The 25504-nt window shown below is 35.8% G+C and overlaps 3 protein-coding genes across 5 annotated transcripts in view; all 3 read right to left on the bottom strand.

Annotated features, from left to right (window-relative positions):
- LOC132142239 (TBC1 domain family member 1-like) overlaps positions 1-609 on the bottom strand; it is a 47416-nt gene extending 46807 nt beyond the window's left edge. For all 3 annotated transcript variants that reach the window (XM_059551949.1, XM_059551954.1, XM_059551948.1), the window contains exon 1: positions 309-609. In XM_059551949.1, the coding sequence (XP_059407932.1) occupies positions 309-590 (282 nt within the window). In that variant the 5' untranslated portion in view covers positions 591-609. The remainder of the gene's footprint in view (positions 1-308) is intronic.
- A 5033-nt stretch (positions 610-5642) lies between these two features.
- Positions 5643-16005, bottom strand: LOC132142238 (phosphopentomutase-like). Its single transcript, XM_059551947.1, has 13 exons — positions 15828-16005; positions 13857-14024; positions 13220-13411; positions 10313-10396; positions 10038-10231; positions 9607-9796; positions 9413-9510; positions 9155-9338; positions 8970-9063; positions 8035-8164; positions 7742-7931; positions 7513-7646; positions 5643-6493 (listed from the first exon to the last, which is right to left on the bottom strand). Exons 1-13 carry the CDS (start codon positions 15900-15902, stop codon positions 6391-6393), a joined length of 1836 nt encoding a protein of 611 aa, XP_059407930.1. The 5' UTR covers positions 15903-16005; the 3' UTR covers positions 5643-6390.
- A 3082-nt stretch (positions 16006-19087) lies between these two features.
- LOC132141811 (thymosin beta-b) lies at positions 19088-19811 on the bottom strand. The gene is made up of 3 exons (XM_059551476.1): positions 19730-19811; positions 19521-19637; positions 19088-19392 (listed from the first exon to the last, which is right to left on the bottom strand). Exons 2-3 carry the CDS (start codon positions 19618-19620, stop codon positions 19361-19363), a joined length of 132 nt encoding a protein of 43 aa, XP_059407459.1. The 5' UTR covers positions 19621-19637; positions 19730-19811; the 3' UTR covers positions 19088-19360.
- Between the last annotated feature and the right edge of the window lie 5693 nt (positions 19812-25504).

Raw genomic sequence — 25504 nt, 5'->3', positions numbered from 1 at the left:
AAGAATGTATATATATATATATTTTTCTTTTTCTTATATATATTTATATATATTTTTTTTTTATATGTATTTTTAATTGTATGCATAAGAGAATCCTTTCAAAGACATAACAGACTAACAGACCCCAACTTTTAAACAGTAGTGTATCTTTACAGTACATTTACATTTAGGCTTTACATTGTTGTTTTTGTTTTGTGTGTGTGTGTGTGTGTGTGTGTGTGTGTGTGTGTGTGTGTGTGTGTGTGTGTGTGTGTGTGTGTGTGTGTGTATTTTAACATGGATTTTTAATATTGCATTTAAAAACTGACCTCAGGAGAGTGAGCACCATTGAATTCAAGGTTTCTGTTCTTTTCCCCCAACCGGGGCCTCCGTATCTCAGCCACAACCCAGGGGAGCATCGCCATGGTGGTCTGTGGATGGATGGCCAAAGATCCTACAAGAGTTAGCGTGTACTGAATCTCCTCTTCCCCTTCCTCTTTCTTGCTCTTATCTTCTGATCCAGGAAGTGTTTGTGCACAGAGAGGGTGAGCTTTGATTGGGTCATCTCTGGGTTTGACCTCAAAACAAATGCCCTCCATGTTCCTAATCATAAAATGAGGAACTATGTGTAACCTTCAAAAGACAAAAACACCAACATTAATGAAACATGCATGTGCAGATACATGTAGGGTCCAACACACTTCATTGTCTATGACAAACCCTTTGCATTAGCAGAGGACTAAAACAGCTTATTCTGCAAGCCCCTGCGAATGTTACAGAAGGACACAGGCAAAGAAAACTTTTCCCATATGAGTCTTTTTATAAATTACAAGCTTGGGAAAAAAGTAGTCTTACTGTTTGTACAATAATACTGAATATTATTTAATTAACAGTAACAGAATTAAAAGTATTCAAGCATTTATTATTGCTTATTAAATCTTTAAATGTGCATTAGATGAGACACAAGATTATATTTTTTTAATAAAAAAAGATAATATTTTAATACTATTTTAAAAATACAAAGATTATCACCAAATCTAAAATAAATCAATAAAAAGCCAAGTAGGCTAAAAACCACGGTTATTTAATAATAAAATATTTTTAATTGGCTTTTGAATAGTTTTAAGTTTCATTTAAATTTTAGTTTAAGTAATTTTGTTATGTGCAGTACTTTTGTCCTTTTATGGGTTATTTTTTTAATATTTCTACATTATTTTTAATATTTCAGTTTTAGTTTTAAATTTCTAATTGAATTTACTTGCAGTTGTCATGACAACATTTCTGTTTCATTCCACTTTTTAAAGTTTTTCTATGTAATATTTATATTTTGTTTTATTTAAACTTTATTTTAATTTGTCCAAGAAATATATTAGATGACAATAACAACATGTGCTTCACGTGGTATCATCTAAATTAAATAGTTAGTCTAATATAACCTAGAATCATCTGACCACATTGTTACACCATTAAAAAATTATTTTTAAGGATCAAAGCAGATAGAACTAACAATTGCTCTTTTTTATAATGCCAATGGATGAATTCTATTGGGAGGCACCCAATAGACTTAACTAATAACATAAAGGCATAAAAATAAGCGTTATAAGATAAGATCATGTCAAGGTCACATTGTAAATCTGGCTTTGAAGCATTGGGAGATATTGCCCTCTTGCACTGATCTGAGACGTTCCTCATGTGGCGCGAATCCACTGGAGCCAACAACAGTGAGTACTAATAAATAGCCAAACTAATAAGAAACAACAGAAAGTTTATCTGATGGCAAGAAGTCAACATAAAAATACAAGAGGGGTCATGGAGTCATACAGAAGCCTACCAGCAAACCAGGTCATCTAAAAATAACACACTACATATCACGATTTTAAGGACAGATGGCAAGGTCATATTTTGTTATACACAGGTCACTTTAAAGTTGGCATTTCTATATACAAACAATGAGCTTTAGCATAGAAGACGATTTTTTACTTTCACTTACCTTTACTCACAATGCACCGCCTTGAGGAAGTGCTTGAATTATAGTCCTGTTAGTTTTTGACAATGCAGACTAAACTGGCCCTTCGGAACCTGATTTTCAAGCTGCCTTTGATCCGAAGTAATCGATTAATCACAGTATCCGTCGCACCCATAGCAATAACACGGAGTACTGTGAGCAGTGAGCCTGTGATTGAGGAAGTCTTCAGCTCTGGCGCTTGAATGAACTTCTGATGATGCTGTGCAGATCACGGAGAGAGTCTTACAGCATCAACAGGAAATTAATGAGAACTAATCTTTTTCAGTCCGGGTGTTCTTTTCAAGATCCACTGCGCATGTTAAAGCTGCGAAGTTTTTTTTTATTTTTTATATAAGCTTCACCACAGTTTAAAGTCTTAGTTTAAAAAGAAGAAGAAGAAAACGGTCATTATTACTCATGCTGTTTCCCGTGTGACTTTCTTTCTTCTGAGGAACTCAAAAGGAAATGTTCAAACTGATGTCACCATTCATTTTAAATGCATATTTTTAAAAGTGAATAGTGAACAGGGTGAGCAAATAATGTCAGAATTGTCTTTTTTGGTGAATTTCCTTGACATTTTGTAGTCACACAGTGCGCGAGATTATCTAAAATCTATAGTTCCATGTTACTGTACACCGTCAAGTAGTTAGCTAATGTGTAATAGTATATTCTTAACCATTATTGCATTTAATAGTAAGCACAAAGACTGCAAGGTCAAAGTGTTACTCAAAATAATAATGTGTCTTATACCTACCCCAGTGCGCGCTCACACGCAGCGTCTACGCTTCATTTATGACTCAGTTGATGTCCTCGGGTTAGTGCGAGCTCCACACACACACACACACACACACACACACACACTACAGACACAGCTGTGCAAGACTATATATAAAGAGGTGTAGAGTGACCGTGATTGCTTATAATCCTAACTGAAAAGTTTAAAATAATAATATTAGATAATTATAGACCAGTGTTGGGGAAAGTTACTTTTAAAAGTAATGCCTTACAATATTGCGTTACTCCCTAAAAAAGTAACTAAATACGTTACTTAGTTACTTTTTATGGAAAGTAATGTGTTACATTACTTTTGCGTTACTTTCACGTTACTTTTTAAATATGAGCAGGGCTTGATTGTTTTTAATATAAGAAGTTCTATTTATAGCAAATGTAAAAGCCCTTTCACACCAAAAAGTGTAATGAATAAACCTCAGGCTGAAGGAAAAGTAAATTCACGTCTGTACAGTAGAACACAGGAGAAGAAGGTTCAACACTCTTCAGCAATAAAAAAAAAAACAATGAAGCACAATTGTTAGTTTATCTAAAGTCATTTTTTAATTATTAGTATGGTTGAACTGGATCATGAAAGGTCAGCAGCAAAGACACTGTTAATAAAATGGGAATAGATACATTTGTGTTATTTAATATATTTAGTTATTTGCAGGTTTGCGTCATATTCTGAGTTTGCATTTCACTGTTTTGATTAATTTTGATGAATACTAAATCTGTTTTGTTTTTTGTTTTTTTGTGAGTGGGATGAATTAATGCACATTCACATTTAGTCTAGAACTACAGTAACATCATGTTCACACAGTGCACACAACGCCTCCATACTTCCGATTTCTCCCAATATGGGAACAGGAGGCTTGTCAGTCAAAAAATGGGAATACAAAGTAACTGGCGTTACTTTTTTGAAAAAGTAACTCAGATATTTTCTTGTAAATTAAAAAGTAATGCGTTACTTTACTAGTTACTTGAAAAAAGTAATCTGATTACATAACTTGCGTTACTTGTAATGCATTACCCCCAACACTGTTATAGACTAATAATAAAAACCAAATATAGACTTTCATTGGACAAAAAATAATGGGTCTAAATAGGTATATATATATATATATATATATATATTCTACAGTAGACATCAGAAACTGAAACATAATGACAACAAGTAATTTCCAAATAAAACCAAAGTCAACAGAAGAAGAATTAAGACTGAAACTACCCCATCATTGTAAGAGTAGTGTATATATGTTGGAACTTTGATGCATTTCTGATTGCTGTAGAATCTTAGCATCCGGTTGGCCATGTCCACGCCGCACATGTTGATTTGTACTCAGCAATTGCCACTGGACACCTAGACATACTTCTTGTCTTTCTTAGACCGCTTACAGCACATGTCCTGAGGCTCATTGCTGAAGGCAGATGATGGCATGATCACTGTATTGTTTTCACAACACTTAATGATAGCGAGTTCAGGAGAACTTTGTCCGACCACCATCTCTGATGCTCTTATCACTTTCTATTTGATGGTCTGATCCTCTATAATGTTGCACTCGTTTGGAATTCTGCTTTTCATGAGAGTTCCAGTGTCCAGAAGGTCAACAGTTTTAATGAACTGGTCAAAGAACAAGTGGGTGAAGGACATCTGGTTCTCCAATGCCCCGTCCTGCTGTAACTCTGAAGGTAGTCTTGCCTTAGTAGACCACAAAATCTGAGACTATTGCAGCCAAGACAAACACCTTTAATCCAGTAAAGTATGGTTTGCCCAGTACATACTGGTGAACTGGGCAGTGGCCAGTAAATGGAATCATCTGGTCATCAATGGACAGTATGTGTTCTAGGCTGACTTGCCTCACTTTGTAGAAGGGGCCTGACTTTTAACAAGAGGTCTCTCCGTTTGTCCCTGTCTGAAACATCAAGGTCATTGAGGATCTAAATGGAATTTCTTCGTTTGTAGAAATGATTTCTGGTCGTGGATTCTGCCACAACTTGGTGTTCGAGGCCCAATACATCTGAATGTTTGGATAACCTAGATAGGTCGTGTAGACGGAACTCCTAAAGAATGTCTTCAGCTCTTCACGAGTGGTGTTTATTGCTGCTCCAGGCACATAGCCATTTCTCTGAACACATTCATCAATATACTTTGCAAAAGAATTAATAAGGGTCCAGTTTTGGTGTGTTAGGGCATCACTGCTGTGAATAATGGGAGGATTATCGAGTTTGTGGTTGAATCTTAAAAAAAGCATAAAGGAAGAAAAAAGAGAATTAGTCTATCACTATCATTTGAGAAAAATATTTTTGTTGCTATGCTAACAACATTTGCAATCACTTATCAGAATAAATTATTTTTGTGACATAATGTATATGTAAATGTTGATAGTAATATATTAGAAATACAAAGAGAAGGAATAGACTATAGTCCTGCACCTTAGTGGACGGCTCTTCTGTCTGAAATCCATCCACTGAGCTCTCATCTATTTATCATGATGTTAGTGTTTTTCACAGGTGCATATAAAATACAACATTATTGTAAGAAACTATTTACTCAATGAAAATGATTAAGCACTTGCTTTTTCTTCTTTTCATAAATGTCATTTATTAATAAAATATTACTTTCAAATATCTAAAAGTAATTCTGATATTTTCTAAACATAATTTTTAAACACAAGAGTTTAAAATTAAAAAAATCACTGAGGATGCTGAAAAGCTCCAACTTCCTTTTTTATAGTCCAGTTTATCTAGTTTATACTTCATGAAATGAACCAGGGGCAATGAATGTTCAAATAACATGTTTAATATAGGCATAACGTATTTATATGTGTCATTTGCTATATTAGTTTTTTATTTCTACACACACTTCCACATAGACGAAAGACACACATTTGGTTACCACTTACTGTCTATTGATGCAAAAAAAAGGCAAAAAAACAGCACTGTGAGAAAAGTATTAAACTCAAAACTTCACCTGAAATGTATTAAATCACTTTACACAAAAAAATTACATTCTGAATGAATTATCTAACTAGCTGGTTGAGGCTGGCATACAAAATATAATAAACATTTACAAACAAATTGCATGTAGTCAAAGAGTTACTGAACGGAGATGACTGAATAAAGATGCCACGGAATCATGTGAATGTGGAAAACTAAAACTCACTTTGTTCCACAGTAAGGCTGGTAGGTCCCTCTAATTTCTTTTAAATTATTATTAATTGACATAAGCCGGCTTTTTGATTTCTGAGGTTATTCGGTTGGCTGAATTGAAATGGAATCATTTCTGTCAATCAACTAATAAATCTGCTGAAATGAATATATTTATTCAAATACACTTTCTTTGCTATGTTAGCACATTCAGAGTTCCCTACTGTTGTTCAAAAAGGGAAATGAAGAAGACTCTCATATAATATATATTTAATTCGATAACATTGTAGATTACAAAACTGAGGTGAAAAAATGTAAAAGTGCAAAAATGAAAAAGGCAATTGGCATGTTCATGTGGCACCAGATTTGATCTACACTTCCTGAAACCAGAGCAAGTTTATAGTTGATATGAGAATGGTTATGTGTGGCAGGTTAAGACTAATAGCAGAAATAGATCAGATCCTTGTAATCCTGAGCGATACGGTCTCTCACTCTGGTCGAGGAGTCAGGTTGTTTTTCTCAGGTTGGTAGAAGTGTTCCACGATGGCATCAACCAAGTTATCCAATTCAGTTTTCAGCTGGTTAAGATCACTAGAGAAAAGGAAGACAGAAAACTTGTATTTACATGATTATGAGCAATTTATGCAGCATGCGCCGATACTAAGATTTTAGCAAATGCCAAGACTATGATTAAGGCTCTATGGTCATGATGATCAAACTACAATACTGCTCTTCTTATTATTGTATCGTACTGTTCGCACAATATGATACATTTTCTGTATGTACAGAAAACGCTGATGACCCGATACCTTAATAAAATAAATATGCTTTGTGGCAACAGCATAGAAGGCCACTGTTGGAAATGTTTTATCATGTAATACTGTTATATTACATATACAGAATATATTTTAACATCTGTTATTATACAATTTTTTTTTTAATCGTACTCAAGCATGTGCTCAGCTAAAACAAAAAAAGTTTCCCCCCCATTCAATATGAATATAAACAACACTAATTACATAAAATAAAATAATACTAAAGTTATACATAATTCTATCTAATAAATTATTATAAAACATATTTGTATTTTAGTATTTTCCTTTTTTATAAAAACTAATTAACCAAAGAAATATACTACTATTGCAACTAAACTATTACATTGTAAAATAAAGATATTTCATAATAATTTTACACACACACAAATATATGTTATACAGTATATACTGTATGTATGTGTGTGTGTGTGTGTGTATATATATATATATATATATATATCAACATCAATTATATTATAAATAAAAGTACTATATAATTAGATGTGATATATTACTGAATAGTCAAATTGAATATTAATAATAATAATAATAATAATATGATGTAGTGTATAGCATAATAATTCTAACATATTATAACATTCATAGTAATTATATGACTATATTATATATTACTACTATTATATTACTATATTATTATCAAATGTAAAAATATTATTGCAATAGTAAGATTTCTTGGATTTGTTTATTTTGATTAATTAAATAATAATAAAATAAAAAAACTTTTAATAATAACTACAACAATAATTTTATGTAATAATGAAGCCGTCTGAACACCTGTTTCCTGGTGCAGCACAGAGCTCAGTGTAGTATTTGATTTTAGGCTCTGTGCCGCTGGTCCTCATTGTAGCCACGCCCCCATTAGCAAAGGTGAAGGTAATCATCTGACTGCTTTTACTGGTGGGCAAAACCTGTGAGGAACAGAAACAGACTCACAGATATAGGATAAGAAAACTTTAAAGAAGATCAACTATCACAATACGTCTAATCATTATGAGCTACGCACAGCCTTGTTGTCTGGCTGGTTGCTGTCAAAGCCTGTCGTAAGATCTCTCACTGCTGTGATGGCACAGCCCCCGCACTCTTTAGGGTACGAATGCTCCCCGTCATAGTTCCGAAGACGCTCAAACAAACATTTAATGGTGTCTTGGTCGTGACATATAAAGTAGGAGTTCTTGGAAATGTGGTAACCATACCTGAAAACAGTGAGCCAATGTGAAAATAGTGATTAACAAGAAGATACAGTACATAAATGATTAGAGATGTCAATGGCTTGTCAAAAGTTTTTGTGACACATACTCCTCATAAATGGATCTGAGTTGATGGGACAGAGTTCTATTTTTGGAAGCCAGGTAAGAGACAAACTCGCCAGCAATGGCAGCCGCACTTACGCCATCTTTGTCCAAAACTGCAGGAGAACACATGTAACCTACAACAACAAAGCAACCAAAGAACAACATTAAAGCTTCTCAGGTCTGCACAACTGTTTTCTAGAATAGTGAGAGAGAACCATTTCATATAGAGGATGGTTAGATTCAAGCTGAAAACATAATGGGTTCTCATGCTACGATCTGGATTGACATTGTATGAATTGATATTGCGATGCATAAATATTCATTAAATCATAATGATATGTATTATGACTGAAAAGCGATTAAACGTCAATTATAAATTCAATTGTAGTGCCTACTCAGAGTATTTTGGACGACCCAACTGTGTGTTTATGAGTGAGTCATTCAGTCAGTCAATCAACTGATTCATTCAAACGGCTGATTCATTCGAGAATGAGTCATTGGCCTACTTGACTCGTTATAAACCACCGTCGAGTGAGAGATATACAACAGCTCTTCTGTCAATATATGATATAAATATAAGACAAAAACCCATACAGGGGCATTTTTGCCCTCATATACTGAATTTTATTTTTGAATTTATAAGCCAGTACTTCTGCTATAATTATAACACAGCTGCATGTTATAATCTTTTCATATTAACAGGAGAAAAAATATAAATGAAATATATTTTCTTAATTTTTTTTTGTATGTTGTATGTCAAGTTAGATTATTTTATTACAAATAGTATTCATTTGAATATTTGAAGCGATCCATTGGCCCCCTGGTTGACAACCACGTCACTAGGGTCTGTGGTTTGAACCCTGGATCAGTAGGTTACCCATCCTGACAGAACGACACACAGATGCACATGAATGTTTGGTGGTGTGGATGTCAGAGTACCAATAGCTTCTTCAAAGGCAAACAGAACAGTCTTTCCCTGGTCCATCAGCTCTTTGGCTCGGTTTCCCATCCATTTAAAGCCTGTTAGAGTTTCCTGCAAAAGAGTCATGCAGAGAGACAGTCAGTAAAACATCAAGTAATCACATTTTTCTTTTCTTTTCTTTTTTTATTAGAAGCAGAGGTACCTCAAAGTGGAAGCCCTCTTTCACAGCGATGGCACGGAGTATTTTTGAGGAGACGGTGCTGGATAGCATGTAGACATCCTTAATGGAGGCTTTTCCATCTTCTTTCTGCTGCTTCCAGCATTGGAAAATCCACCATCCGAGCAAAGCACCCAACTCATTCCCAGAGAAGACCCTCCACTGACCACTGCAAGAAGAATTATTGATATTCATAAAGTGACACTGAATGAAAATCCACACAGAATGCCAAATAACACTGACCTCTCCTGCTTCTCTGCAATAGCTAGTCGGTCAGCGTCAGGGTCATTTGCCAGAATAACAGTTGCTCCCTCTTTATCTGCCAGCGCGAAGGACAGCGTCTACATACACAAACACAGGTTACTGCATCTGGCATTACATAATAAGAGCAAAATAATTTTTTGGTTTGTGTGTGTGTGTGTGTCAGTGTATTGTACCAAGACTCCTTCTCCTTCCTCAGGGTTGGGGTATTTGACAGTAGGGAACTCTGGGTCAGGATCCTTCTGCTCGTCCACAGCATATGGAGGCTGAAGGTCAAAGGCCTTAAAAGCAGCCTGGACAAAAATATGGCCCACTCCGTGAACTGACGTATGGACAACCTTCACCTTTGAATTCTTATTCAGCTCCCTGTGAAAACACAAGACGAACAAAAATCAGACTGATAAAGTACACCTAAAGAAGGTGTGTCCAAACATATGGTCTGTACTGTATATATATACACTGTATATACACAGGGAGGTATAAATACACACAAGGTAAATATAAAGGTATCCCCTGGATAACAGTGCACAGATCACGGAGTAAACTGATCTTGGAATCTTTAAACCGTCGTATCTGCTATGTTCTGTAGACTGATCTGCGTGAGCACCTGTGAAAGCAGTGCTGTCGTATGGTTTGGCAGTATTCTCGGTGTATGTCCTGGTATGGGTCAGTGAGAAGGGAACTCTGAAGAGCTCCATCAGTGTCCCATGATTTAGGCCACGGCTCAAGGTTCTGTTCTATCGCTGCTGCGATGCCCGTATCATGGGGAGGAATGATCTGAGCTCCGTTTGCCCAGTACACCTTAAACACACACACACATTGAAAAACGGGTCATATCTTTAAGTCTATATTTCATTCATATCATTGAGGGATGGATGATACCTTGTATCCATTGTCTTGTTTGGGATTATGGGAGGCTGTTACCATGACACCAGCACACAGTCCTAGATGTGATACAGTAAAAGGCTAAAAGAAGAAAAGGGAAGAGAAGAGGCTTTTTTTTCCTTTTACATTTACACAAAATTTGGGGGTCGGTAAGTTATTTTTATGGTTTTTGGAAAGATGTCTCTTACAAAGGAAGTAATTATTTCAGTTAACAGTAATATATGACACAGAGTGCTTGTAAAATAAAAATAAAACATTTTTGGGGAACTGTCCAATTTATTATTTCATTTATTTATTAAGCGGATACTAGGAAACATTTGATAAATGGAAATTTCAAAAGAACAGTGTTAATTTGAAACAGAAGTTTGTAACAAGTAAAAGTCTTTACTGTCATTTTTGATTAATTTAATGCATCAATTTAATTGGTGAATAAAAGTATTAATTCATATCTTAAAAAAAAATGTCTTACCGACCCCAAACATTTGAAAACATTTTATTATTATTATTAATGTTTTTTGTGTGTGTGTGTGTGTGTGTGTGTGTGTTATTCTCTTCTCTCTCCTTATTTAATTTTCGGTCTATCTCTGTTCATTTCAGTCACTGGCTTTACATGCAGTATTTGTATAAATCTGTAATCTGTGTTTTGTATGATATTGTCATGTAAACAATAAAAACTTGAATTAAAAAAAAAGGAAAAAAGAGAAGGAAAACTACATAAAAAGTAGAGCAAACATGCTCGGAGCATGAAAGGTGCATATGATCATGCTGTGGCAGGTCTCTGACAGCGCAAAAAACAAAAACAAATTTGCACCCAGACCAATGCTTGGCTACAAATTGGGAAAAAGACATTTAAATACCACTGGGACACTAAGTTTTCCAGATTTGGAGAGATAAAGAATATGTTATGTCAAGTTATGTGGTTGGCATAACATTTTTCCGCTCAAATTCCAAGAAACATGACATTTTTGACTCTTAAAATCAATGTTTTTTGGACAAATACTTCATTTTAAATAAAAGTGACCAAACAGTTTTGGGCTAGAGGAAAAACAGAAAGCTGTTTGAGGGCTCAAAGGGAAAGGCTCAGAGAGTTCACAATGTGTTCCTGTGCAATTGTGTCTCTCTCTCTTCTTTCTCATGCGTTTGGTTGTTGGTTTGTGATTAGTTCTTGGTAGCTGAAAGTAGCAAATTTGCAAAAAGATGACAAACCTCTAACCACAATGAACAGCACTTCTAAACAATAAACCAAAAAACTGTACAATGTTACAATTTCATATTTCTGAATATGTTCCATAGATATGTCCTAAATATACAGTGGGTACGGAAAGTATTCAGACCCCCTAACATTTTTCATTCTGTTACTTTGCAGCCATTTGCTAAAACCATTTAAGTTCATTTTTTCTCCTCATTAATGTACACACAGCACCCCATATTGACAGAAAAACACAGAATTGTTGACATTTTTGCACATTTATTAAAAAAGAAAAACTGAAATATCACATGGTCCTAAGTATTCAGACCCTTTGCTGTGACACTCATATATTTAACTCAGGTGCTGTCCATTTCTTCTGATCATCCTTGAGATGGTTCTACACCTTCATTTGAGTCCAGCTGTGTTTGATTATACTGATTGGACTTGATTAGGAAAGCCACACACCTGTCTATATAAGACCTTACAGCTCACAGTGCATGTCAAATTCTGCTGCACTTAAGGTTCCTAAGAGCAGTGGCCTCCATAATCCTTAAATGGAAGACGTTTGGGATGACCAGGCAAACTGAGCTATCAGGGGAGAAGAGCCTTGGTGAGAGAGGTAAAGAAGAACCCAAAGATCACTGTGGCTGAGCTCCAGAGATGCAGTCGGGAGATGGGAGAAAGTCAACCATCACTGCAGCCCTCCACCAGTCGGGGCTTTATGGCAGAGTGGCCCGACCGAAGCCTCTCCTCAGTGCAAGACACATGAAAGCCCCCACCTGAAGGACTCTCTGGTCTGATGAGACCAAGATAGAACCTTTTGGCCTTAATTCTAAGCGGTGTTTGTGGAGAAAACCAGGCACTGCTCATCACCTGTCCAATACAGTCCCAACAGTGAAGAGTGGTGGTGGCAGCATCATGCTGTGGGGGTGTTTTTCAGCTGAAGGGGCAGTACGACTGGTTGCAATCGAGGTCAAGATGAATGCGGCCAAGTACAGGGATATCCTGGACGAAAACCTTCTCCAGAGTGCTCAGGACCTCAGACTGGGCCGAAGGTTCACCTTCCAACAAGACAATGACCCTAAGCACACAGCTAAAATAACAACTCCGTGAGTGTTCTTGAATGGCCCAGTCAGAGCCCTGACTTAAACCCAATTGAGCATCTCTGAATAGACCTGAAAATGGCTCTCCACCAACGTTTACCATCCAACCTGACAGAACTGGAGAGGACCTGCAAGGAGGAATGGCAGAGGATCCCCAAATCCAGGTGTGAAAAACTTGTTGCATCTTTCCCAAAAAGACTCATGGCTGTATTAGATCAAAAGGGTACTTCTACTAAATACTGAGCAAAGGGTTAACTTAAGCAAAAAAAAAGTGATTTTAGCAAATGGCTGCAATATAACAAAGACTGATATTTAAGGGGCTCTGAATACTTTCTGTACCCACTGTACGTACCATCACGGTAATCATTCAGTGAAATAGCATATGTCAAAATACCACTGTGATACCATTACCTTTTTACAATGAAAATAACAATTTAAACGAGGAGAGGAAGAAAAAAATGGTATTGGAACATTTCAAAGTCAAGATTCGAACCTGTACACCTACCTAAGGTTCTAAGTGTCTTGGTTTACAACAGTGTCATGGCTCTAGCATATCAGAATTAGTAATACACCTGAACTTTCTCTCCATGACTACAGAAGGTTCATACGAACCACGTATGGAGTGGGTGTGATGTCACTGAAGAGGTAGACTGGGACGCCTCGGCTGATCAAGACAGAAGCAGCAAGACAGGCGAATCTTTTACTGCTTCCACCACTAGGGGGGTGAGCGCGAGCATCAAACCCGATCACCACCCCTCTCTGCTTCAGATCTGTAAAACACTGCTCCAGGTGCACACAGAAACCCTACCAGAAGCAAAAAGAGAGAAATAAATGTCAATCAATATCCTCACTTAACACTAAATGTACTGCGACATTGTGAAAACTGACAATGTGACAAATAGCTTTTGGAACGATGATTAGGATTATACTTATGCTTAAAAATCTCTGTTTGTGTTCAACATAAGAAAGAAAGTCCTAAACATCTGGGACGGCGTGAAGGTGAGTAAATAAGTGGAGTTTCCCTTTAAGGCCTGTTCACACCAAAATGAATCTTGGTGTGATCTAAAAAGAAGTCTGATTACATTACCTAATAAAAGTAACATAGATTACGCTATGAACTCTAGTTTTCATCGTGTAATCAGTAACGGAGTACAGTTAAGTAAGTAATCTACCCAGCGCTGATTACTATGTATTTTTGATTTTCTAGAAGCGCCATCTACTGTCAGAGAATGAATTTACAGTACGTCACCTGTGTGGTCTGTATGATGGTGAGGTCATTCATGCAGGACACTCCCGGTCCCATGGTGGCTCTCAGTCCCGCCGTGCCAAACTCCATACGGGCCCCGAAACACTTCTGCAGCTCTGACATGGCTCTGTCCTTAACCATAGTCCGCACCGCAGCAGCCGTCTTTGGATTCTGGAAACACACACAAAACTATTCTATATTTACCAAAAATTATTTCAAATAACGTGCACTCGGAAAATCACAATAATGAATGTGTATTTTGTGTAACCAGGAATGTGTATTTTAAAAAAAGTAAATTAAGTTTTGTTATTTAAAAGTTTTCGTAAAAGTAAGAGTGGGGGGAAGGAAGGAGCCTCTATGTCTCCAGACACTTTGTCCTGATGATTCTGATTAGTGTTGTGTGTGTGTGTGTGTGTGTGTGTGTCATGTGAGGACAATATGCTTTCACTCTCATGATAAGTGAGACCATGTGAGGATGCAAGTGAAGAGCCTTGATCCACTGCATGTTATGATGTCCTTCCTGAGCAGCACACGGACCAATGCAATCATTTTGGTGACTACACAGCCAAAATACAGTTATTAAAATAAAAATAAAAAAAGTGAACCAGCAGCAGTTACATTTTTGTTGCACTGTAAAAAAGGTTGAAATCATCTGAATGTCCAATTCTGCTTAATCAATTAGCTTCCACTTCTGCGTAAAACCATTAACTCATGTGACCCAGTTAAGCACAAGACTCCAATTACTGTAATGGCACTACACAAATATGCATTGTAATTACTTGTATGGAGCTGTCCATTGACACTGATTTACATGCTATTTAATGGTTTCAGTGTAACTGGGACAGTCTAGAAACCGTTTGCGCCTGTTTGTACGTTTCTTTGTTTTTGAAGCATAATGCTCTTCGCTGTGAGTTCAGGCAGGTTATGTGTTTGTAGCAAATAAAATAAAAAAAATCAGAAACACTCCAGATGATTTATCATCTCAATTGTTTTTCTTGAGGTTAAATGAAGGCTTATTCTTAAATCTCCAGCTTCTCAGAGTTTTCTTCTAAGGAAAAGAACCCAGTGATCTGTGACCTGCTCAGATTTGACAAGATCTGCAAAAGTTTGTAATATGAAACACCCAAACCAAATCATCAATTTGAAATCTACTCTCCTGTAAACGTTTGGAATCTGCTTTTTCAAAAGAAATGAACACTTTTATTCTGCGAGGACACATAAAATGTGATCAAAAGTGTCAGTAAATACATTTATACAAAAGATTTAGATTTCAAATCAATTCTGTTCTTGTGAACTTCTATTCATCAAAGAATCCCGAAAAAAAAAACTCTTTTTCAGGATTGATAATAAGAAATCTTTCAAGCATCAAATCAGTATATTAGAATAAAATGACACTTAAGACTAGAGTAATGATGCTGAAAATCCAGCTTTGCATCACAGGAATAAATTCGATTTTACAATATATTCAAATTGAAAAATTATTTTTATATTATAATAATATTACAGTTTTTACTGCTTATTTGATCAAATAAATCAGCCTTGGTAAACAGAAGAGACTTCTCTAAAACAGTAAAATCTTACCAACCCCAAACCTTTGAATGGTATTTTTAATTTTATAGTTGTGAGACAAATGAGAGAATAGAGCTAAAAGGATTTTAGGAGAAACATTTAGGCAGAGCTGATTAATCTCTGAGCAAAAGTATATTTTAAATAATGGCAGATCGATAAGGATCTGACTGAATCGAAGTTCAGATGGCATTGTGTTGAGTAATCTCCTGTAAGTTAGTTAGTAAGAGCACTTCCTGGAAGCAGGTTAACTTCGACTTTAGTTGATCATCACAGGGTGTTCCTGTCTGTTAACGAGTCACTTAAAATTAATGTTTCAAGCCAGCTTTAGGTACCATGCAGCTGAAGCACTAGAGATGTCAGATCTCACACATTTAAAGCTACACGAGAGCATGTGTTTGGTCTTACCTTGTCATACTGCAGCCACTGCGTGACAGCCTGGTCCAGACGACTGTCTCCTGTGCTTTCCAGGCCGTTCTCCATGTTGATCGAACTCGGAAGTAAACCGTATTTCAACCGATAAACAAATGAGACGGTCGCTCTGAATGAATTGAATGACAGTGTGATCCGTGAATGTTGCTGTTCGAATGTAAATGATGTAGCACGTCCGTATTGGACAGTAATGAAACGGAGTGGGCGGGGTGTTTTCCTGAAAGGGGCGGGGCACGTGATTGGCCCATTCCATTGCGCAGAAGCTCATTGATGCAGCATTTGTAGTTTCGGGAAAAGCTTTGGCCTTTTCTTTGGCCTGTGTAATTTTAACTTTTATAATTCTAATTTAGATTCTGTGTATTTTGTGTAAAAAAAAATAGCAATACATTTGGTCTATTATTTAAGATACTTCTGTGTTCCTAAACGTAAATTGATATAAATAAAGCAGTAGAGCAGGTATTAAATGAACATAAAAGCTCGTTCATGTACAAATTATCCTGCACCTGTTTATATTATTTCATACAGTAGAGGGCGCCAAACTCCTGTTATTAGTGGCGCTGAGGTCACTTCAGTGTGAGAAGAAACATTACAATGATGTGCTGCAAATTGATTTTATCTGTATATAATTAGTATTTGTAAGAGATTTCAGATTGTAGACTTTAAATATCTGTTGCAGATTACTGACTCTACAATGACTGAAAGAGTATAACAATCAGAACAGAATTTATTCGTCAATTTTTTTAACTCATACAATGTAAAAAGATTTTATAAAAATTCAATTTTAATTTCACTAAAAGCAAAGTTTAAAGAATTTGCTATTTTTCACATTCTATATAATATATAACAATGTATTTTCTGATATTCCAATGAAAATTAAATTAAACCTTAAGTTAATGTGATGTTTCAATGGAGACTAAAAATATTTGGAATTTGTAAGACATTGTGAGGAATGCAAAGAATGCTAAGATATATATATATATATACACAGACTTGTGGTCAACATTGGATGATATTATTTGCATACTTTTCATTGACTGTTCTGAGAAAAGTGTTTGAAGTCCAAGTTTTTCTCAAGTTCAGCTTTGCAAGGGATATTAGTTTATCACAAGACTGATTGCCTCTAGGTTTTGCTATCTAGTTGCTCTTTTTATGGAATATATTTGTGAAATAATCCTTGCTTAAGAATTCATTATTATGTGCCCAAACCTTTTTAACATAAAAAACTCTTGTGGCACATATAAAAATGACTGAAGAAAGCATTTAAAAAAATCATGATAGACAGTAGTTAGATAGACAGACAGAGATCAAGTCTGTGATCTACGGAAGGCACATGGGGCCAAGCCTTTTTTAACACAACACATGAATTTAATGCAACAAACACGCACTGTTTGTCCACTTTAACCGGCAATTTTGAACGCATTACATCTAAAGACCCAGTTTTACCATGTTAAGACAATGAACTTGAACATGTCCTCAATGCTCACACATTCTGTGTTTTAATGTGTAAGACTTTTTAAAACAGATTTTCTTCTAGATTTATCCACATTAATTTTCCTTTAGATTATTGTGGCATTGCTTTACTGATATCTACTGTGCTAGAATAAATTAAGGTTATAAAGTAAATTAAAACTACCTAACAAATAACTTAAAAGGACAAGATGGATATGAAATCATAAGACTGACATTACACAACATACTAATGCAATATTCCCATGAGCAAATATAACGTCTGATGTTTGCATACATGCATACTAGTGTGTCATTACAACATCATTCATAAACATGACATCCGGGGCCTGTACCATGAAGCTGGATTAGCTGGCTGGCCAGGTAAGTTTCAGGTTAGTTTGCACCAATCCTGGGTTTTAGGTACCACGTGAGTGGCTTGGCTTTTAGTGGCATTTATTGCCCTAGTAACTTACACTCCATGGCTAACCTGCTCCGGGGCAGCTTATGTTCTGGGTTAGAGATCTCAAACTGAAGCTGGACCAATCAGATGTGTGAGAACTGAAGTGACACATGTCTGACACAAAGTCGCTCTAGTTTATCTCCAAATTAAGGGTCAATAATGCTAAAAAAAAAGTCTGGCTTTAATTATAATTACTGAGTCATTTTATGATTTATATAATTATTGTGATTCATATTATTATTAATCTATTACACACAAGCAATTTAAGTTTAACAGTTATTATAAATTGTTTATTTTAAATAGATATTAATGTATTCAGATCATGTAATATAAATAAACTGTAGTATCAAAAGATTTAAAATAAAAAATCTGACCTTACATGTTCGAGTCTCTATCACTGTTTATTTTCAAATGTATAAACTAAGTTAACAAGTTTCACATGTCACTGCACTGATAGAGCAAGATTATTTATTTTATTTGCCCTCCTTCATTTTTCGTGACGTTTAAATTGGTCATATTCTTCAATCTCTTAACTTTTAGCAAAACCTTTAGTTTTGAATCTCACGGTGTCTCTCGCGAGAAGTAAATCAAACTTACTTTGTGGTGCAAGGCTCATGATTGGCTGTTCGCCAGTGATGGCACACATTCATGTGCACACGCTTCACAAACTCAGGATCAAAGTCTGAGTTGACAAAGAAAGTTGATGATCAGTATCATGGTACCAACAAAGCCGGATTGGAGAGGTTTGGTTTTGTCAACTCAAAACTATTCCTGTAACTCTGAATTTGTTCAGCTACCATCATGGTGCAGGCCCCGGATGTATCCTATACACCAACACGCCATTGCATCATTAATGCAGATATGGTCTCAAATACAGAAACTTAAATAGCTGCTATGAGTGTTTTAACAGACAAACATTGCCAAATTTCATACTTTAGGTTTAAAGACTTCTGGCCCCAATCTACCTTCAAATGTGTTGTATTCGTTTACTAGAACAGTTAGCGGTCCCCATATGAGCAGAGAAAGGCTGGCACTGTACACTGCCTTTTATCTGAAATAGAAAAAAAGAACAGCATTTTATCCAAAATATTTTCTGGTTGTAACAATTATATAAACAAATGGGTCTATTTGGCCAGATTACCACCAATCCATTGTGTCTATGATAAAGCAAGCACTGTGCAAGTGCTACAAATAAGTGGAACATTTCTGATTTGTTCCTCCCTCAACTGAAACCCCACCTTCAGCAAGACAAGGACTGAATCAGTAGCCAGGCCAGATCAACTAGTATCTAATGGTAGGGTAAATAAAATAAAAAGCCACACACAGATTCATCTGAAAGGTTTATTTCACTAAAGAGGAGGACAAATATAACTCATTTTCATTTAGATTGACAAGATTTCGTCTCAGTGCAGAGTAAGCCATCTCGTCACTGACACGGATCAAGTCAGTCATCCTTCAGAAAAGGTCTTCTACAAGTTAAACTGAGGGCAAACACCCCACTTCAGGCTAGGCTCAGTGTCTGGTGGTCAGGAGAATCCACCTTTAGTAAAGGGATTTGCCATCTCACAGCCCTCTGCAGCTTGCCCTCGGTGAAGATAGTTTATGCCTCGCACTGCTTCTCCTGTTCGATAGCTTAAAACAGGGGAGAGGGAACAAGAAACCCCATTTAAAACAAAAAGGGAAACTAATCTACACACAAAAGGTGCTAATAAGAACAAAAACATCATTCAAGGTTTTAAAGGGGAAAAACTCAAACTTACTCTCTTTAGTGGGAAGGGTGTTCTTCTCTTGTGTCTCGGTCTTCTTCAGCTTGGTCTTGTCAAACTGAGAGACCTCGCTGATATCTGGTTTGTCAGCCATTGCTTCACTTCAGCTTTCTAAGGGAAAATAAATTGGATAAACAAAGATATTAAAGACAAATATGATGCTATAAGAGCCACAGAACGAAGCACTGCACAAAACAGCTCACTTTACTGCAGAAGAACAACACAAAAGCAGAAGACAAAGTAAAACTGCTGAACTGGCACTTATATATCTTATCACTTATCTAACCGCTAACCAAGGAACAATTTAATTACAAGTGCAGGTGCAAGTTGTTGACCATTCTGTTCCTTCATTTTCATTGGTTAATTGGTCAATTGCTTGACAGTGTTTTCCCAGTAATCACACCTCATGTGTTTTCCCCAAAAGAATAATTAAATCTTGAATAAAATGCTAATATCTGGAATTAAGACTACTGTGAATGCATTTGATTTATTTATTGTTTGACTTTAAAAAAATGAAGACAAATGTAGGCTAAACCATAAAAATGTATAATTGTATTTTTTAATCTACAATGATCTTTAGCTTATTGTTGTGCTGTTGTCATGTGAGCTAAAACCAAGCTCTTTGTTATTCAATTAGTTGATTTAGAAAAATGGAAAAGGTAGTAATTTTCCAGGACTTTATCCTTTGTCCATTATCCATTTTAACCGGAAAAAAAAAAACAAAATACAATGCGTAATTTAAAATGCAGGTAAAAAAAATAAATAACCTGTGAAAAATCAATATGGAAAATTCCTTCATATATTAGACTATTTTTTACTGACAGTGTAGCATACTAACAAACTACTAATATGCTGCCTAAAATAGTAATACGCCATGTGATTTTTTTTTTAAAGCTTATACTTGTCTTGAAATAGGCAGTTGCAGACAGCTTAATGGGACTGCATTGGTTGTGGAGGACATCAACAATCTTCAGGAAAACTCACTAGTCTGCTTTTTTCAGCCTTGTTGTGCTTATAATCATGCTCAAATGATTCTTACTAAAATTTCCAGGTAAATGTTTTTTAAAAACAGACTGAAAGAGTTGTCAAAAGATTAGTGACTTTGAAGTCATGCAACCGTGATTTTATAGCCTACATTTAGCTTTTTTTTACTTCTGGCTTCAAAACTCCTAAATGTTGTATTCACTTGTGAAGATTATGATTCTTATATGTTTTTTGGTCATCATAATAAACTTTTGTCAGTCACACTTTTCTGCAATTATCCAAAAGCCAATGTAAAATGCCATTGGGTTTTTTCCAAGGGAACCAAAACTAAATTTTGATATTTTTTTCAGAAAACAAGACTTAATGTGTTGAGTCATTTTGCTTCTCAAGTAAATTTATTTTGATGGCCTTGTTCTGATCCTACTCAGAAGTGGCCCAAGCAATGCTCTTTCCTTCGGTTTGCGTGAACCAGTTAAGGAACTGCTCCCCAAAGCCGAGACAAAGGCAGAGCATTTGGTTAATGATTTTGTATGTGGAGGGCTTCTGGGAGTGGGTCTCAGGGTGGTGTTTTACCCTCTAAATGCAGTCAAGTCTCACGCACAGGTACAGATTGGAGGAGAGTTTCAGTCCTGCAGGGTGATACTGGCAAACGTTTTGAGAGAGAGGAACGGGAAGGTGAGCCGTCTGTTTTGGGGTGTGCATTTGAACTTCTAGAGATCTATTTTCCCATGGGGAATCATATGGGCTTTTACTGAAAATGCTCTGATTGAGATGAGAATAACAAAAGCATACAGTACTTTGAACAAAAAGAGTGGAGAATGAGTCTTCCTCGCTCTGTTTATGCTGCTAAACATACAGCATTAAAAACAACACATGCTTACTTAAAGTGCAATTATTAAAGGGATAGTTGACTGAAAATTCTGTTTTTATTTCTTCATCAAGGCTAACTGAAAACACAGGGAAAGGGAAATGTTTGATTTGATCATTTTATATCAAAACAATTAACGTGATGCATAACCTTTGAAAAGTTAGCAAGATTTGTTTTATGTTTTTAAAGACATCTCTCGTGCTCACCAAGGTTGCATTTATTTGGTCAAAAATATAGTAAAAACTGAAATATAGTGAAATATAATTGCAATTTCAAATACTTGTTTTCCATTTGAATATATTTTAGAATGTACTTTATTCCTGTGGTCAAAGCTACATTTTCAGCAACCGGATACTCCAGTCTTCATTGTCACGTGATCATTCATAAATGATTCTAATATGCTCAATGTTGAAAACAGTTGCGCTGCTTAGGATCTTGTATAACTCTAAATCTGGTTCAGATTGCTTCGCAAACCATTGAGCTAGTTTTTGTGAACTGGATCCACTGATTCATTGACAAATCAGACTTAAAAGAACAATGAATTCATGAATCAGATGTTTTTGTTTTTTTAATGAGTGCTTATAAAAAGGGAATATTTAGTGAATAGTATGTTTGATTTTGGAGCCTAAATTCACTTTAACTGTTCTGAAAAGAATGGCCAGGATGTTCCCCAAAAGTTCACCTTTTATGTTCAGTAGAAGAAAGAAAGTCATACAGAATTTCCTTTTTAGCTGAACTGTCTCTTTAATACATCATCTGACTGAATGATTTGATGAAAGATTGAATTAGCACACATGAGAAGCGAGATCAGCTCACTCAAGGTATGCTCTGATACATTCCCAGTATCCTCTTTTTTAAACGGACTCTTTTGTGGTCTCTTAACCACTAAGTATTCAGGTCACTATGTATTTCATTACAAGGGTGGGAATGTATTTTATTTTTATTTTTGCCACCAACTTTAAATATAGTTTTGCTGAGTTAGCTTTGGTGTCGCCAAAAGCTGTAGACTCCAGTAACCATATGAAGACTTCAGTTCCAGTCCAAGCATTGATTATTCATCTAGAAACCAATAAACACAAGAGTCAGTTTGGTGTTTGTGGTCTCTGTAGCTTTCATGTGGTAACAGAATCATCCCATCTGAGCCAGAATTCTTCATGCTTTTAGTGCCCATGAAGCTATAACTGATCATTTCAATGACATAAGCAATGATTTGGTCATGTTTGGTTTGTGTTTCTCATGCACTCAAAGCTTCTTTGAATCACTCCCAAATATCTAGGGATTTTAAGAAGGTGAGACCACAGACCTCAGCTGACGATGGCAAAGGGCCAAGGTGCACTTTGGATGATATCGGTTGTCTCTGTAAATGCAATTTGTGCTCTATTTATTTCTATTTACTCTACAATTTAAATGTATGGAGTCTATAATATTTTTACAAGTATTTTGTGTATTCTATGTCATTAAACTGGAAGTAAAAACTACTTGAGCACACACGTTTCTAAATGAGTTTGTTTTGATTGGAAGGACTTTAAAGTCTGTAATGTGTGATCCTCAGTCATTTAGTGTATGATATGAAAAAAGATATACATATATATGTCTTCGAATGTATATGTTATAAGCAAAGACTTTGTATGGCTTTGTGGGCTTTTTAAAGAAAAAACTTGACTTTATGTAAAAATATTGTATACAATGTAATTAAATGTAACTTATTGAATGAAATGTGAAGACGTACTGTATGTATTCTGATCATGTTATTCTGAAATTAAAATGTTTAGCATTTTACATTTTAAATAATGCCACTCTTTTTTAAATTATTTGTAATAGTTTTTTTATGATCTTATATGCATATATTTATATTACTTTTATTACGTTTTAATGTTGTAAAATAGAAATAAAATCTATAAATTATAGAAAATTATTCATAAAAGTGAACACGTACGCATGGTGTTAATGATGCTGAATATGAAGAATGGAAAGATGTGCTTGTGGCCCCAAAGTGGCATTAAAAAAGTAGCGCTGAAGAGGTGAAAAAATACCTTACTTTACCACGTAGTGTAACTCCTCTTTTTTAGGTTTTTACTTACTTACCTGGTTAGTTTATTATTCAAATTCACATTTAAATAACCTGCTGAGTTTATTATTCAAATTCACATTTAAAGTGATTTATATAATTGGTAAAACAAGTCTTAACCTCTCTAGAACTTAAGCAAAATAGGTTAAAACGGTTAATATTTCCAGATTATCAAGGCAAGGCAAGGCAAGTTTATTTATATAGCACATTTCGTACACAATGGTAATTCAAAGTGCTTTACATAAAAGAAAGTAAAATAGTAATGAAGAAAAATAATAACAAGAATAAAACAAGCAATTTTAAAACTTTTAAAATTATTAAAACTGTACTTATTTAAAATGAATTTAAAACAGTAAGAAAATGATTTTGTGAATCATGTGAAAAACTGTGAAAATATATATTGCAATCAGTTCGGACATTGCACAGTGCTCATTCAATAAATGCACAGCTAAACATATGAGTTTTAAGTCTAGATTTAAATGTGACTAGTGTTTTAGCACATCTGATCTCTTCTAGAAGCTGATTCCAACTGCGGGCGGCATAGTAACTAAAGGAAGACTCCCCTTGTTTTGTGTGAACCCTTGGTATTTCTAACTGACTCGATCCTAGTGATCTGAGTGCTCTGTTAGGTTTATATTCAGTGAGCATATCTGCAATATATTTCGGTCCTAGGTCATTTAGTGACTTATATACGAGTAAAAGTACTTTAAAATCAATCCTAAATCTAACTGGAAGCCAGTGTAAGGACCTGAGGACTGGTGTGATATGCTCATATTTTCTGGTTCTAGTCAGAATCCTGGCAGCAGCGTTCTGGATGAGCTGCAGCTGTCTAATGGTCTTTTTGGGAAGGCCGGTGAGGAGCCCATTACAATAGTCCACCCTGCTGGTGATGAAGGCATGAACAAGTTTCTTGACTGGAAACAAAAGATCTAATTCTTGCAATGTTTTTTAAATGATAGTATGCTGATTTAGTTACTGCTTTGACATGACTATTGAAACTAAGGTCTGTCTCCAGAATCACACCTAGATTCCTGACTTGATTTTTAGTTGTTTGACCCCTAGAGTTAAGGTATGCATTCAACTTGAACACTTCATCTTTGTTTCCAAATGCAATGACTTCAGTTTTTTCCTTGTTTAACTGAAGAAAGTTCTGGCACATCCAACTATAAATTTCATCAATGCATTGGCAGAGGGAGTCAATTGGGCTGTAGTCATTTGGAGATAAGGCTAGGTAAATCTGGGTATCATCAGCATAGCTGTGATAGGCAATTTGGTTCTTTCTCATCATATGTTTTCCTATTTCCTATCACAAGTCTTTTTAATGTTGCCCACAGGTAATGAATATGGAGGAATCACACCAGTGACAGGAAACACAGGGCACGTGAGAAGATCCTCTGATGCTCGACAGAATCCTTTTGGACCAGAGTGGCTTCAGCAGGAACCTCTGGGACCATGCAGGATGACATTTACATTTAATCATTTAGCAGACGCTTTTATCCAAAGCGACTTACAAATGAGAACAATAGAAGCAGTCAGGTCAACAATAGAACAACAACAGTATACAAGTGCCATGACAAGTCTCAGTTAGTCTAGTACTGAACGCATAGCCAGGTTTTTATTATTATTATTTTTTATTAATATAAAAGACAAGAAAAGGAGTCTTTAGATGTTTCTTGAAAATGAGTAAAGACTCGACGGATTGAGATTGGGAGGTCATTCCACCAGCGGGGCACAGTCCAGGAAAAGGACCGTGAGAGTGATTTTGAACTTCTTTGGGATGGCACCACAAGGCGTCGTTCACTTGCAGAGCGCAAACTTCTGGAGGGCACATAAGATTTAACCAGTGAGTTTAGGTATGTTGGTGCCGTGCCAGTGGTCGTCTTGTAGGCAAGCATCAGTACCTTGAATTTGATGCAAGCGGCTACTGGTAGCCAGTGTAACCTGATGAGGAGAGGAGTAACATGAGCTTTTTTTGGCTCATTGAAGACAACAATGGCTGCACCATTCTGGATCAATTGCAGAGGCTTGATAGTACATGCAGGAAGGCCCGCCAGGAGA

This window comes from Carassius carassius, chromosome 6 (assembly GCF_963082965.1).
Source record: "Carassius carassius chromosome 6, fCarCar2.1, whole genome shotgun sequence".
NCBI lineage: Eukaryota > Metazoa > Chordata > Actinopteri > Cypriniformes > Cyprinidae > Carassius > Carassius carassius.
The sequence above is the reverse complement of the archived record's forward strand: the minus strand, read 5'-3'. Positions and strand labels throughout refer to the sequence as shown.